General features: G+C 39.0%; 1 protein-coding gene across 1 annotated transcript in view; it reads right to left on the bottom strand.

Annotated features, from left to right (window-relative positions):
* Window positions 1-5195, bottom strand: part of FBLN5 (fibulin 5) — a 43313-nt gene extending 38118 nt beyond the window's left edge. Inside the window, exons 1-3 of the mRNA XM_026046679.1 lie at window positions 4751-5195; window positions 2533-2587; window positions 73-124 (exon numbers count right to left, since the gene is read on the bottom strand). Of these exons, the coding sequence (XP_025902464.1) occupies window positions 73-124; window positions 2533-2587; window positions 4751-4767 (124 nt within the window). The 5' untranslated portion in view covers window positions 4768-5195. The remainder of the gene's footprint in view (window positions 1-72; window positions 125-2532; window positions 2588-4750) is intronic.
* Window positions 5196-16933: the final 11738 nt, after the last annotated feature.

Raw genomic sequence — 16933 nt, 5'->3', positions numbered from 1 at the left:
CAACACAACGTTAACTCAAACTCAGGGTTCCTGAACCCCAATTTAAGTCCATGTATTCAAGTAAAATCCTACCTAAACATTGCCCAGAAGCACGGTCCAGATCAAAGCCATTACTGCATTGCTGCTAAAAACAGGAAGAAAAAGAAACACTCAGTGATTGTGAAGTAAAAGAGCTGCAGAGTCAAATAGTCATTTGGGTTATTTGCACGTGTTGCAGTTAGTTGAGCGCTATTTACTGCATCAATACGGGGGCCCTTCCCCATAGCAAAGCATGAACCTGGGACCACCAGCACACACGTGAGTCCCGTAACTCAAAAAGAGTCAACCCTCAAATGGTCACAGTGTCAGGACAGTGCTCTCTACTGGGCTAACTAAATGTGCTCCAAAATGTGCTCCGTGCTGGAGCTCTGTCTTGGAATCTTGTTCTTTTGCCAGAGCAAAGGCACTCGCTTCAAAGGTGCTACCTAACTTCAGAGTAACAGGCTCTACAGCTCCATGCATAGACAATTCAGGACATATTTTTTAACAAGTTAGATGTCTGACTGAGCTGAAACCATAGTTATAACAAGCTTAATAAAAGTAAGGCTCATTTATACCAAATTTTCTGATTTTTAGAAACATATTTATAGGGCAGAGGTATTAGGCATGCAATGTTATTGAACACGTTGCTTGTATCTTAAGATGCTGCCCTTTATCAGGGCTGGAACCTGGAGTCTTCAGCACCTAATCAGTGATCCTTGTTTCTGAAATGGTGACAATTCTGAGGGTGAATGTTTCAAAATGCACTAAAATGATCCTTTGCTCTCTGTTTTTTGACAGAGTCTCCAACTATGGAACAAGCAGTTGATGTGAGCATAGGACTCTGCCAAAAACAGGTTATTCTAATGAATGTAAACAAGAGATATCCAGAAAACACAAAGCACTGAAGTTACAGCAGAAGGATGGAGTTCATTCAAGGTTCTTTCTTATTCTTTCTCCCCGCTGCCCTTTTTTCTTTTAATTATTTTGGTAAGTGATAAATACTTATATGGGGAGAAGTCAGTGGGTAAACCACTTGTCATATGTTTGGAAATGCAATAAATTGTAGATGGGAGACAATGATGAGGCAGTGCAAGTGAGCCACTGGAGGATCTAGGGAGGGGACATGAAATGAAACACATGGTAGTACTTGCTGTGCACTTGCCATTTGCCCGTGTGAGTACACAAAACCACTGCTAAAAGTGTCAAACATGGGAGTTCTGCCTTCATTTATTTTGGCATTATGAGGTGTTTTGATATCATGCTGTAGAGGCCAAGGTATTCTGAGAGCAGAAGCTACAATCATCCTTATGTTGTAAAGAATGCACATATCTTTTCCGCTCTTCTGTACTGTGCTTCACACATCTTTCAGGGCAGCTAGCCTTATTATTTTAACAAATTCTTTTAACAAAATAATTTCCTTTTTTTTTGAGAGAGAGAATGATGATTCAGACACTGAAATTGCTGCAAAACCAGATTCAGTGGCTTTCTATAATTTCAGTCAGGCAAGGTACCAGTGATGTTGAGATGACCAGCTTCAATGTCTTTAGGAAGAATTCAATGCTATTATTTTGCTTTTAAGTGGTTTTCTACTTTGACTTTTAAATCACAGTAAAAGCTGTTTTTATAAAAATCAAAATTGAAGTGATATTATTTAAATTATAAAAGTCAAACCTTAAAACATTGCAAATATTCTCCAGGGCCATGCAAAGCATTTCCCATCTAGATCTAATGTTCACAAAAGTAGTAATAAGCAATCCGTAAACAGGAATTTATCAATGTAACACAAAAAAACCCAGCTATGTTTCAAAGCTTTTTGGCAAAGGTATTTAGAAACATGGCTCTGGACATGGAGCATATCTGGATTATCAAATAGGATCCAAACTTAACATGCCTTTGGGAGCTGTTTTTCCTAATTTAAAGTCTGCTTGGTGCCCGGGAACACAAAGAGCTAATGCTTCTGCTATTTCAAGAACTGGCCTGCTCTACTTCCTTCCATCCTCCATAGCCCTCCTCTTGAATAAAAATGGCTTGGGATAGGAATTGCAATGAAGACCGAGATGCAGTCATCAGACCAGCAGTCCAAAATAAAAGGGCTCAAGACACAATTCTGCAGGATTGCCACACACTGAAAGTGTTCGGGCAGTAAGTGTTCAAAACATGGGTGTTCCCCACCCCAGAACTGAGCTGTGCCTGCTCCTGTAGGACAACTTTTTCTATTTACTTTCTCAGAAGTGCTCAGTTCAGAGGCAGAATCAGCTTTTTCAGTGAGGTCCAGGTTTCTACAGGGATATTTTGCTGAGCTGGCAAGGATAAGTCAATAAACTCATTCCACGTTCAACTCCAGGATCCTGTTGGCTCTAAGTCCTCCCTCTAAACCCATAGACCACATAGCTTCCTTTTCATGAAAGTCCCAGACCACAGAGTTTCCTATTCACCTGCTAGCCAGACAAGTCTCATGCCTATAGTACTTCAGTATAAAACAGTTCACAGATCTCTACAGGCACCTCTCACCTGTGCTTTTCCAGGGCTCGAGAGGCAGACGGCCAATGTGAAAGCAGTCAGTATCCTGTAATATGCATAGAAAATAGGCTGAAAACCTTTTCAGATCCAGGCATGTTACACAGAATTAAATATACAAGAAAATAATCTCTAATGACACTTCAGTGCATTCCAGAATTTTGTTAATGTAAATTTGACCTCTGAAGAGGGAATATAAAAACTGTGGGCAAGATTGAGACCTCAAAGTCACAAATTTCACTATGGTTTAAGCAAGTAAGCTGAGAATCAAACTGTACATGTCTTAACTAATCTGTTCATGACATCCCATGTGGCAGGTGTTCAATGAACAAGCACCTCATGTTCCATAAGCATTTTTGCCCCTCTCTCAAAGGATACCTTTCCTTTGAGAAAATCAACTTTTTTCATGCACATTATGCACATTTTAGAGATTGGTAAACCAGAGCAGAGGCCCTGCCTAAGCTCACAATGCAACGCATTGGCAGGGCTGCAGACATGTCGCGCAGGAGGTCCTGAATCCAAGCCAGTTGCTCTAACCGCTAAACCGCATTTCATCCCCCAGAGACTACGCTTGAGATTGATCCATTTTTTAGGGCCAGATTCTGTCCCTTTACTCAATCTTGAGTAATATTTTGCTCTACAAGTAGACACACGATGCCAGGTCATCAGCTACTAGAAGCTGCTCTCTTCAATGGAGCCATCCCCAGTTATATCATTTCAGGACTGGTGGAACTCAGTGGGTTTCTTCACTGCAGCCGACGGAGCAGCAGGATCCCTCGCTAGCAGCTCTATGCATGTGTAGAATTCTTTACCCAGCCCATCAAATTCTCTGGTCAACCTAGTCCCCCAAATATCTGCTAATGGCCAGAAAATTGTGAAAGAACAATATGAAGCGTGCTTATTTTCTCTGTACTATGGATTTCAGTGCCTTGTTGATGTCTTATATAGAATTTCTTCTCAATACAATTAAACCCACATTCTGCTTATCTTGGATTCTAGTTCTGAATAGCAATTGTATACAATATATTTCCCACAAAACCAGTACAGGAAGCAAGGGATATTTTAGGTAGCCTTAGTTCTGCTACCCAACCGAGCTGCCAATTTTCTCTCTTAAGGCTGCCTCCGGTTTCCAGTGCAAACTGAGCTGCTGAACAAGATCTACAAATGTATTAGCCAAAACTCCTCACAAACCCTAACTGGCACATCTGAATACTACTGTGTTTTTAATGTGGAGGAGGGCACAAGCTCTGAAAAGCAAACACAGTCTCTAAAATGGTTGTTCACAGTCCTGTGGGGACAGACTGTGCTTCTCTGGCCCCTTCAGAGTGACAAGGACAGATCAGTTTCACGAGGGCTCTTCTTGGAATCAGATGCAAAGCATTCAAAGTACAGTATTATGCATTTAGGCTTACACTTGCTTTATTAATTCCTTGAACCTTTTTGAAGTTTTTTTTTTTTTTTTTTAAAGCATGCACTGGGTAAAACGGCTGCATACTCACTTTGTGTATAGCAAGAACAGCACTAGAAGGAAATAAAACAGGTTATAGCTGAATGTTAACATACCTAGCAATAGGGCTACATTTTACAGTACTGTAGAGCAGTATATGCTAGGAAAAGCCCCTATAAACTTAGTTCAAACAAACTCATGCTTTTGTACACAGCTTTTAGTTTCAGCTGTTATGAGATGATGTATTCTTTCCTCTTGGTTTGTGGGAGGGTGACCTTATTGCCTCATATGTGTTCTGTCTGCAACCACCATCACAATTTGCCCATTACTTCTCATCTCAGATCCCCTTGAGAATTATTAACAGACACACAGCACAGCCTATCAACAATATTTTCCGCTGGTCACAGTAGCTTGCCTAGCAGGCAAAATATTTTAAATTAGTAATTAACTCCTGCAGTAGTAAGTAATTAACTTTAAATCAATTACTGTAGCCAGTGGGATCATTTGCTGTGGCAATTCAGCAGTCCTGCAGATGTTGGGGCTCCTAAAGCGCAGAATAAAAGCACAGATCAAGGAGGAAATCGTTACAGACAGCACGGCTTTTCAAACAGACAGTTCGTCTTTCCCCACCTCTGACCATTAAGATGCCTTCTCTTTGCAAATAGCTTTAGCAAGTGGACTGGCAAAATGAATCCTTGCCGCAGATATTTTCCACGAGTAGGTTTCCCCTTCAGTAAGTAGAGAAGTTTCATGCACGGCACTTACCTTTTTAATCCTTGCATGTCCAAAACTGTTGAGGAAAGGTGGAAAAAAAACAGAGTCTGCGCTGACGAATAACTAGAAAGTGTTTCCAAACATTACCCTCTGCTAGCACTTCAGTTCCTCCGTCATTTATAGTCCAAAGAATGAAATAACAAGTAATGGAGAAGATCGGGAGTCTGTACCTCCTCAGACACTGGAGAGAATACAGAGAAAGCACCTGGTTTTGCTTAGTTCTCTTCTGTAATTCAGCATTAAACCAATTGGAGGAGGAATGTTAAAAATGAACACTTCATTTTCTAAGTATGTTAAACAATGCAAATGGGGGCCTCAGCCTGGGGACAGCTGGTTTAGATTACAAAGCTCACCAACTGGCTAGACTCCTCACAACAACCTCGAGGAGCCTGCCAGGATAAAACACTAACAGCTTGAAGGAAAGCCTCTCCTGCTGCAAACCTCACAGCTAAATGTGCCTCGGAGCAGAGAGCACCGTTATTGGACAGAAACGCTTATCAAGGGACTGGAGAAGGGAAGGGATTGTTTTCCTTGTTCTGAGAACAAAAAAAAAGTCCAGTTTTTCTGGGGCCCTCTAGCCAGTGCCTTGGACGATGAATATGCAAGGCTTGGTGCTCCATGCCAAGGGCATTCTGAGGAAAGCGCTGGCCCTCGGGAGGGGAATAACTCGAATTCATGACCATCGCAACGACGGGAACTATAGGGCTCGGGGATTATTTGAAAGCAGGAATAAACAAATTAAACATGCAAAGGAAAACAAATGCTTTGTCCAAAAACACTGACTCTTCTTAAGCCGACACTTAAGGGAGCAGCTTGCGAAATGGAATATTTCTCAGGAAAAGCATATATTGCAGATCTCTAGTTATGACTGAAGAGGAAGGAAATAAAGTACTTTTTCAGGTGTTTTGCAATTTTGCTACAGGCAAAGCTTTAGTAGGTCAGGCAGGACATTTATTAGATGTGAGAGGCAAGCAATCAGGTGCTGCAAAGATTATACTCGGACCAAGAATGAATACTGAACTTCAGTATAGACATAAAATGAAGGCTCTGAATTTCTTGGAGTTTTCTATCTGAAGAAGCTCTTTTCTCCTAAAGTGAAAGGTCCAGCATGAGATATATTTTTATCATACAGCTCTACAAGTGGAGAAACAGATGTTATTACAGATATTCATAAAAGTGGCCCCTAAGCACAGGTACCCAGCCTTAGACTCAAAGATTCAGCTGTTTCAAGGCTGCTGAACACCAAGCTACGTTGATGCTAATAGGAAATGCCAGACCTCAGTACCTCAATAACTGGCTGCAATCGTCCAAGTGATTTTTCAGAAATGACAGCACCAGAAGCTCCGTTCCATTTTGATGATCTGTCTCTTAGTGACTTGCTTACATCACTTGCACTGCATGGAAAACTGAACTTTCTCCTGGAATTCTCTGAACCACATCACTACCTCTGCTGATAAACAAGAACTGAATCACTTGTTTTTAAGCAGACTTCCCAAAAGCTTAAGAAATCCAGCAAAAGAGACTTCCAAAGCAGTTAATCGGGCAGGCAGTGAGAGAAGAGTTTTGTCACGGATCAGAAAAGAGATAAGAGATGGAAAGTAAAGACTGGGCAAATTTTATTGTGGAAAGGAATAGCAACGAGCTGTCTCACGGTCCCATAGTAGCTCCAACACTAGCAACCTTGAAGTAGAAATCCTTCCTGTACTTCAGGTTTGAGAAGGTGATCTTAAACTATAAGGAATGAGCTGATCAGATGTTTTGAATATCCATATTTTTGTGTGAAGAGGTTGCTCTACATACGTGCTGATACTTTACTTGTTGAGCACCATCATATATCAAAATCACTGTAAACATGCCAAAAAACACTGCATGGATGCAGCTCCCAAGTCTGCGCCCAAATAATTGCCTCCAGCTCAAGAATTCTTATTCATCAGCCAACTGGCAGTCATGCTCCAGTACTGAAGACAGGAGGTAAACCCAGACATGACCACCTAAGCAGCTCCTTCAGAAGGGATACTGCAAAAATGTTTTGATTTTTCCTGTCTCCATCTGACACAAAGAGTGGATAATAACCCAGCGTATTAAAAGTGTACTAAACAATTTGGGTTAGTTTAGAATGTGATAATTTCCCCCTCCCCTAAATGAAAGGATTTGATGTTATAGCTAAGTGGAATTTCTGCTATACTTTGTGATTGTGATCGTAATGAGATAAAGCACCTCCTCCTTGTAGCTCTCTCTGATATGAAGAGTTGCACAACTAAAGATATTTGTGGTACACAAAAGCTCTTTTGTTCACTCTTTAAAAACATGGACAATTCAACATATCTTTCAACGTCATCTTGTGACACCTTCACCTTTTGTGCTTAGGATGGTGGCTAGACTTCAAGTTCAGCAGCTCTTTCACTTTAACTGTTAGCAACTTCCCTGTGTTCTAAAATAGGTTGCCTTGACTTTCTCCTTCACCTTTGTGAAGAGAGAGAATAATTCTCAGCTCAAAATGGAGTTAAGGAACTGAAGATGTTCTTAGAAGTTTGCTTTGTGCATAACTGGAGTCTAATTATGTTCAAGACCTGGATTTTTACAATTATATAATAAATAACCATAAGGTGGGACAACTTATGAAACATAACCTTCTCTCTAACCTCTTTGGACCAGAGGAGAGAATGCATGAAGTACCTCAGGCTCCTGCAGATAATGCAAGAGAATGAGTTAACAGGGACCCTCAGCCCTGGAGAACATGATATAGCAGCTCCCGAATCTAAAAGGAGAGCTGTACTTAGATCAGGGAACTCATAAGAGTTAATTACACCCAACACTTTTGAACAAAAGTCTGCTTCACAAGAACAAGTCCTCACCTACTAATTTTTATAACACCTCATCTCCTTTTTAAATTCTGTCTGATATTTTACTTACACCTTCCAGAATGGCATCTTTTAAATACTCTTTCTAGATATTCTCGCCCTTTTTTAAAGTTTTCCCTCTCTGAACATTCCCAGGGACATTGTCAAACTGAGGAAGCAGAGTTAAATTACATATGCATATGGTGATCATTGTTCGAGCCCAAAGTTATAGACAATCACAGACATCATCTTATACATCATCTTGCACAGACAAGCAGACCCAAATTCACTAAAAGACTTAGCCATTAAGTGACCCTTTAGGGGCCTATGTCCCAAATGCAGATGCTTAAAACATCCATTTCGTTGCCACCAACTCTTATGAGGGTCAGATTTTCTACCCCCAAAAAATGGTAAAACACTTATAACTGCTGGATGTTTGCAGAAACAATTGTGTTTTGCCCTCACTGCAGCTCCAGGAGATTCACATGCATGGCTTTCTCCAGACTCTAGAAATCCATCTAAGGGTTGTTGCAGATTGCCAACAACTTAAGCTTTTTTCAGTTAGTTCAGCATCTTTTCTCCCTTTTTTATGCTTCTTTTAGTCCATGTAGGCAATTTGCTTTGTTCATATCCAGAGCAAAACATCACCCTCTGAAACACCAGGCATCTTCTGCCTTTCAATTAAAGAACTTCAGGTTCAAAACAACCCTAAGCAAGTTGGTGGAAGCACCATCTCCCCACGGGGAGGCTTGAGTGTTCACAAGTACGGGCACTGTTTTTGTGAGCGCACCTGCCAGAACCCTGCTGCTGCATCCAGAGCAGAAAGATACTTGACATCAGCCCTCTCTTCAGAGCTTCTCTCCTTCCAAGCAGTGGAAAACATTCACTTTTGAAACATGTTTTTCATTCTTATAGGTATACACATAAGGAAAGACTCTTGGCTTCTTTTTCCCATAAAACAATCAGCAAGGCTGTCTACATTTTTGGTTCCTTTCCTTATGTTTCTCAGGGCTATATGCCTATATAACTTGATTTTAGAAAAATTCAATGGCATCAAAAATTTGCCTGTGAGGAAAGGACTAATTTGGACTCTTTTGACTGCTTTCCTAACCCAGGAAGACATTTTTTAAGCTAATTATTTTGGATATTTACTGTTCAGTGACTGGTCTTTTATGTAAGATGTATAGTAAATTCATGTTTTTAAAAGCATGATTCTCAAAACCATTATTAAAAATTGTTTCTCTAAGATTTTTTTTTTTGGAAGCATATTCCCACAGCAGAAATTACATAATTTCATAGTTTACCAGGTAATTTGGGGCATTCTAAAAGTTAAGCATATTGCTTAGAAATAAATTCTCTATAAAATTATAATAATTGGCAATATAGAAATATATTGGAAATTGGAATTATTGGAATAAATACAATAAATTTGTTTTCAGGTTTATTAATCAAGCCTTTCTGCAGCAATGGGGAAGCCAATGAGGCAGCAGTGAAGAATCCTCTAAGGATTTCCACTGGGCAAGCGGGTGCTACTGGTGTTTGCTTAGTTCTTCTGTGCATCTGCTGCAGTAAGTTGCATCCTTCTCCAAGAATGCAAGCACTGTCCAGATCGAGTTTCTTGGATCTACTGGGCTTTGCTTTGACTTGTGCTGGTGGTCACAGCATGAGGATTTCAGAAGAACCTGGAGTTGCTCCTGCTGAAGCAGCCTGGGTGTTCAGAGCAGCTCCATGTCCATTCTGGTCCTGTTGGATCCAGAAACACAAGCATCAGTAAAACAGGTGGATAAAGCAAACAGTTCCCATGTTGCTCATGGTTAAAGAGAGCAAAACTCAAGAAGCTGAAGTTGTGTCAAAGGAGGAAAATAGAAAAGAGCCCAAATTCTGACAGGTTACTTGCAAGATTACAAGAAAGCAGGCCAAGAAAGGGTTTGAGAAATGATTGCAAGAGGCATAAGAGCTAATAATAAATTCTTTTGCAGACACATCAAGAGCAGGAAAACTGCCAAACAGTCTGCAAAGCCAACAAATGAACAAGGTATAAAAATAGTGCTTAGAAAAGATAAAATCACACCAGAAAACTAAGTGATTCTTCTTCATCTACATTTACTAACGAGACTTCAGGAAGCTTCCATAGTGGAATTTTTAAAAAAATGATACATGGGAGAATCTGCTTAAAATTAAAATACCAGCAGAAAAGGTTGTAGAACAAATCAACAAAATGAATTGTAACAATTAATCAGGACTCATTTGACATTTAGAAATTAAGTGTCGTAACTGAATTAAATGTGAAGGTATGAAACAGCTGAATTATTTACTGTAAGGGTAACTGCTCAGGAAATTGCCTTAGTGCCAAAAGAACAGACAATACCAAGTAAGATACTGGTTTTTAAAAGCTTTCCATGCACCACTTAATAAAATTCAGAACAGTAATCACTACATGAAGAAAAAATGGTAAAGTTAAAACTAAAAATTGAATTATTGAGCCCCAGTCTGCTGTAAGCTGAGGAAAAATTATTGTGACTATCATAACAGGAAGCCATATCTCTCAAATCCACTGGAGCTTTCTGAAGGAGTAGAGGAGTATGAAGACAACAGAGGTCCAGACAATATAATCCATTAAGATTTCCAAAAAACATTGAAAAACATTCATCTTGTCAAATGCGGCTAAAGAAACCAAGTTGCCATGCAGTAAGAGGGAGATTTTGTGTGGGCAAGTAATAGGAGAAATTCTAGAGTTGCAAAAGTTCTATTAAAAAAACCCCAACTTATTACTCAGAAATGATCAAAACAGTATTCAGTATTTTAGGAATGGTTAAAGAATTAAAACTATAAAACACCACAATGTGATGACTGAGCATGTGATGTTTGATGCCCACAACACTGTGAGTACTTCTGGTTCCCTTACTATGAAAGGGATTCAGCAGGATGGGCCCTGATCGTCACCAGGAGCGTGCTGAAGCCACTCACCAGCACCCTGACTTGTTCCTGGCCAGTCGGTCTGGGTTTCTGGAGCTTCTATCGCATAGGAAGCTTGGGCCTCTCCATGCTCTCCTCAACTTCCATGCAGCCGTAGGCACTATAGCCCAGCTTTGGAGCTCCGAACCTGAGGGACACAGAGCACAAGGGCTTAAGGCTGGTCACTTAGTCATACACTTTCACAGAGACCGTCCTTATCAAGCAGGTGTCTTAGCCTATCATTGCTCTGTTGAAGCCCCATAGAGGCCCACCACCTGTGCAACCTTTGCCTGCAGGTGGCACTCGCTAAGCCCGTGATGTGGAGTGCTCTGCAGACAGAACGCTATGCAGAGTCTGGGTTTGGGTCCAGATAGATCTGGCAAGCCTAGTTATGACTCATTCCTTTTATTTAGAGTGCTGTACTCCTCAAATTCTTGCAGTTTCAAAATAAGCCTCCTCTAAGTTAACTGAAAACTCTTAAACATCTGCTGCTTCTCCTATTGTCAAAAATAAGGCAATCTTCTGTTTGTCTTCATTTTTATTGGCACCCCCTACTTGAGCACATAGAGCAAAGTGCAGTCTAAATATTTTCCAACTGTATTTCCAGACAAAGTTTCAGTTTTGATGGATGTTTTTCAGTGCTCCAGTCTTCCACTCAAGTTATTTCCTTTGCTATCTTTTTGCTCCCGATACAATTCACTGTTGGATCCATGGCATTCCAAATAAACCAAAATATACAGACGAATCAGAACCAGCTCAGTCATTCCTTTAAAATCAGAAACTACCGTTTGATTATGAACAACAGCTTCTCTTGAGAAAGCGCTTTAATACCCTTTACAGAAAACTGTTGCAAGAGACAGGCAAAGGTTTTCACACAGCTGTCAGTTGTACAATCCCCATTCTCACATGGTGGGCTCTCCTGCCCGAGCAGCGGGATGCCCAATCCTTCATCACCCTTCCTATGGGCAATTTCGCACACACCTGCATCTAAAAGCATCCAGACTCCCTCTGTGGTGCTTACAGATTCTCAAGAAAACCTTTGCAGCTCACACCTTTTGCATAGTTTCCACCATGCATTCTGTACTGTTCTCATTTGGGAACTCTTACCCAGCTACACATACCTGCTTGAAACTCCCACCTCTTGCTGTTTTATTTACATCCAGTTGCCATTAAGTTACTTAAGCTAAATATACTTTCATTCACAGTGTAATATTCAGGGAATATTATTGTGAATATAATAATATTCACAGTCAGTATTCAGGGACCATGTGGACTTGGAGTACCTAAAAGGTCCATTTTATTTAGTGATGTAAAACCGGTTGCCTCTGCCAAACCTCATACAGGTTTCTGCCCCGCTGCACTCTCAGACCATATCTCTGGCTGGTACCCAAAGGTCAAATTCTCAAAACCTTATCATCTATTTAGCTTCATATTCCCTAACTTAGGAAAGTATGAAGTATTTTAAGTCTTGGCTTCCCGTTCTCAGAGGGTTATGTTTGGAAGAACTTCCCGCTCTAGAAAGTCATGAGCTACCACTGGTCTGCTTTCACTGTGTCAAGTTTAAGCACCTGACTTTGCTGGGCAGTGTCTTTATGAAGGCATTCATAAAGTGTGATCTATTATATCACGCAAGCAAAGAAATGCACAGCATTTTGTGTTATGTAGTTCTCTTCCCTGGCTCCTGGGACTACTAAATATTCCACTAACAAACACTAGATATGAAATGGCTGTGCTACAGTGATGGATAATAAATAGCTACCATTTTATAACAATATAAAAGAAATACTGCCTAGCTGCCTCAAATCTATAAAATCTTTTTGGTCTGTGCCCAAAGTCTGGCCATATACTAATGTCTTGCAATTTGATGGTGTGAAACATGGGCTGCATTTGAGGTTGCAAATGAAAAACTTATGGTTTAACCGCATAGAACTACTGCCAGGATTTCCCTTACCTTAATGTTACTGGATCACATTCAAACTGCATCCAGACAGCTCTCAGAAGGTTTATATTTCTTTTACATAAAAGGAAAGAGTCACGTTTTAGGTTGTTGGTAGGGTAAGTTTCAGACTTGCTATTATAACAAACCAAAAAGATAATGTTGCGTATCTCAGGCACTACTCATCAGCTCAGTAGCCAGTGCTCTGACAGCGCTTGTTGAAATAGTCTGCATGGCAAAAGGTTTCTAAGTCACTACGTTCTGTCAATCATCGTCAAGAGCCTCTAATAAGAGTTAGCCTTAGCTCAAATACTGTTGCCTTTTCGAGTAATCAGACTAAGAGTTTTTGCACTGACAAAAAGTCAGTTCCAAGCACTTGAAAACCAAAGAGTGAGCCATGAAGAAATGCTGTTTTTCAGTCCATTGTCAAACAGTGGGTAGAGAACTTCATATAAATTATCTTATTACACTTCTCATCATTTGCATACATGCAAAACCCTTCTACTGCTGCCACGCGTAGCAGCCATGATAGGCGCTGATCACGGAGACTGCCTTCTTAGCAACAAAAACCATCTTAAGCCTAATACATATCAGTAAGAGCATTAAAATGTTTAATTTTCATAATTTTCAGATGTACTTCTCTGGGGATAAGCAGAAGACAACAGTCTGTCTCACACTTTTCAGTAGTAATAGAAGATATTTACATGCATTTTGTCAGTACTTTTTTTTTGGTACTTTAGTGAGTTTTAAAAATGGTAGAAGATATGCTTAAAGAACCTAGAAACCTAGATAAGAGTAAAGCCTTTTCACCTTTTCCCTTATAATTTTAAGAATAACAACATTTCAGAATTACAATTTGTACAAATTTAGAACCATTTTGAGGTCTGTCTCATGTGATTTAACTCTTCCACAACACAAGAGTTTACAACTCTGTGAAGCTGAGGTTTTGATGAGAAAGAAAAAAAAGAAACAGAAACAAATGAACCTCCCCACACCACACCCTCAAATATTCCCACAAAATCCTTTTCAATTTGCTATTAATCATCTTCTTCAGAAGAAAAACAATATTTTGTACACACAAGATGACAGTGGTTATTTACACTTTTCTCAAATACTCACAAATACCTTAGTACATCCCGAAACACATCTCTTCATCTTGATTACCAAAGACCACCATTATTTGCTTCAGAAACAATTTTTTTTCCTATCAGATGCACGTTTTAGCTTCAACATAGTAATGCAAAAGCTAGCAAGTATTTTGTCTTCCCATTTCTGTTCAAGAAGTACCTAAATATTTTTTCCCCCTCCAGCAGATTGGGTTAATCCTGCGCAATCCTTGCACGCACAGGAAGCCCATCTCAGGACTTGTATGTGACACCTATTCAAACACACACCCCACACAAATATTCAGTTTTGTGACCACAACAGCCATGCCAGTGGCGAGAGTAAGACACTCCTAAGCATTTGTAAATATTGTAAATTCATCTTGGAGGAAAATATTGCTGTGGCAATAGGAAAGAGAACTGGCAGAACTAGACATTAAAAACAGTAGGACCTCCTTTTTGGAGCAACTTTCCACATGAACATGAGCTTTGAGCTGCGACAAAGCTGCATCACGTTTCTTCAAATAGGTTTTTGTATATGATTCTCAGTAAGTGAGGAAAAGTACAGAAGAACTTAAATAGAAATGGCTCCAGACAGCAGAAAGGCTGTTTTCCATCTGCTTCCTTAGAAGGGTTGTGGAACATTGTTGGTGTTACTGCGAATATTTGCAGTAATATTTATTAGTTGATCACCAGGGACTAAGAAGCATAATCTCTTCACAGGCAGTTTGCATGGACTGCCAGAAACATGTGTCCAAATGTTTTTAATTTTAACATCTAATCTGCGAGGAACTGTTTAATGGGAAACTTAACACAGGGGTGGAGAAAGATTAATTCACTATCAGCACTCAAGGATGACGTATAACATCTGTAAGCACTTAAAGAAATTAGATTTAACCAACAGTATCACAAGCTCAAAAAAATAAGGTGAAGAATGACCTCAAATTACTTAAATGTGGGCATTTACTGATGATAAATGCCCCTTTTATGTATGAAACAGTTGTCAGTTATCTTCTAATAATTATTTCCTACAAGGAAAACAAGTCTTTAATCACTTGATACAATTTTCTTCTGCTTGGCACAGTATCTGACAAGTCTCAGCAACTTGGCTCAACTCCCAACATGGAATAAATTTGCTTAAATTGGTCTTTTAACAGATCATCTAATACAACTAGCTAGCAAACTAAAGGCATATTTTCTACACACTTACACTGATAGTGTGGATTAACAACTAATTGTTACAAAATGTATTTCAGAGTTAAATCTATGAAGCTCTTAGATATGAAATTAAAGCATACTCTTATTTAAGTATGTGACAAATGCATACAATAGTCCAAGAGCATTGCTATAAACACTGCTGTAAATATGCCCTGTACAACGGTAGCTATTTATTCCTTTATTTTTATTACATATTGCCAAGTGATATGCATCATTTTGGTTGCCATATTTAAGCTTTGCAAGACTCCAGATAAATTCATCAATATATAATAGCACAACACAGCACAAAACAAGAGAACAAAACTTTTTCTTACTTTAAGAATTATGAGGCTAATAATTCTAATAAATTATTCTCTAAGAAATATTAGAAATTTTCCATATGAGAGAAAAATACTCAAGGCAAACTCCAAAACTTACTGGAAGAGATCAAATATAAAACATACATGTTTCTAATTTCCCAAGCCTCATCACTAGCACCCTCATATGTGTATTATATATATATATATATATGCATACACGCTTCCTTTGCTTTTAAAAATCATAGTCAAAAAGTGTATTGACACAGACTACTCTGGTTTGTAGGTATAGAAAAAGTAAAAGATTTTCTATTTGAAAGAATTTCTGAAGCTGTTATCACTGGTATTTCCATGTTGAACTAAAGATTCTCCATATTAAGCATGCTTAAAAGTTTTTTCTAGTCAATGACATGAAGAGTAAATTTTATTCTAGGCAGGGCTCATCCCTTATTGCAAATATTTGGGAGAAAAGGACAGATTTACATGTTTGATTAAACAAAAAAAGTATTTATAGGATGATAAAGTTGCAATAAAATCATGAAAAATAGGACTAACAAGACATCAAGGCTCATAATCACAAAACTCTCAGTAAGTTTGTGATAATGCAAAATACTTACACTATTTTCCATTCTGTTTCTGAAGCTTAAACAGTCACTACTCTGCATTTCCTTTTCCAGGTAACCTGCCTTAGTAATATTAATGAAAAACTTTTATCAAAAACATGAATAAGAAGCAACAAAATGCATATTGAAAGCTATCACCTGGCTTAGTAATGACCAGTGTAGAAACAAGTTGTTTAGCATGTAATAAATTACAGCTGTAATTTTAATTGATTTAATGCAAGAGATTTTAATTTAAAAAAATCAACGCTAAGTTACAGAGAACAGCTAGTAGTTTTTCTGTTTGCACAGAATTGAGGATGAACAAAGAACAGAAAGTAAGAGAATCCAAGTAGAAGAACAGAACATCTTAGCACTCCTTTTTCCTTCACCTCAACTTTGGAACCCATATTCCCTATTACAATCCTGTTACCTTTCCATAAGCAGCCGCCCATTAGGTCAAAGCTAGGAGGGACCACGCACTCTTCTTGTTTGCAAGTTTAAGGTGAAAGAACATCTGATAATGGAAAATTTTAAAACTACACTTTCTTATAATGCACAGTTAACATTCGCCCCAACCACTAATAGGATAATCTAAATGACGTACATACTTAGAGGTGGGAAACTCTCAGAACAAATAGTTACAAATAATTGTCCAATATAAAGTAAATACAGGAAAATAAAAGGGAAAAAATCCATCCATCTTTCAATAAAAACAGTCTTGATAGTCACTTATGACAGTCTGTGAAACAGTCTTTAAAAAAGGAAAAAACAGAGAGAATCAAGGCAGTAAAAATGTGGCTTTTTTTTTTTTTTTTTCCAGCAGGAAAGCGGTGACTGGAACACAGAACACATGTGATTCCTAACAAAGGAACAAAACCCACCAATGCAGCTGGGGAATAAGGGCAGGAACCTCTCAGCCGTGGTATCTTCTCTGCAGGCCAAAGGGAACATTGGGAACATCCTAGGACGTAAGGATAGAGCTCCTCATACTGCTTCTATAGAGGATTTTCTCCCTCTTCCGTAAGGGGTTCTACTGTTAACTCTGAGGTTCACGACTTTTGTTTGCTCTTTAAGATTTTCCCTCCAAACACAGACACAAATGCCTAAACGTGGTCCCACTCTCATAACTTACTGTGTAATGGAGCAGATACACTGCATTCTGAAACAAACAGTCCCAATATGTTTTATTTATTAGCATTTATAAAGCTTCCTGGAAGAGAGACA

The sequence above is a fragment of the Nothoprocta perdicaria genome, unplaced genomic scaffold (genome assembly GCF_003342845.1).
Source record: "Nothoprocta perdicaria isolate Ctin4 unplaced genomic scaffold, notPer1 scaffold_108, whole genome shotgun sequence".
Taxonomy (NCBI): domain Eukaryota; kingdom Metazoa; phylum Chordata; class Aves; order Tinamiformes; family Tinamidae; genus Nothoprocta; species Nothoprocta perdicaria.
This window is presented reverse-complemented; position numbering and strand designations above follow the sequence as displayed.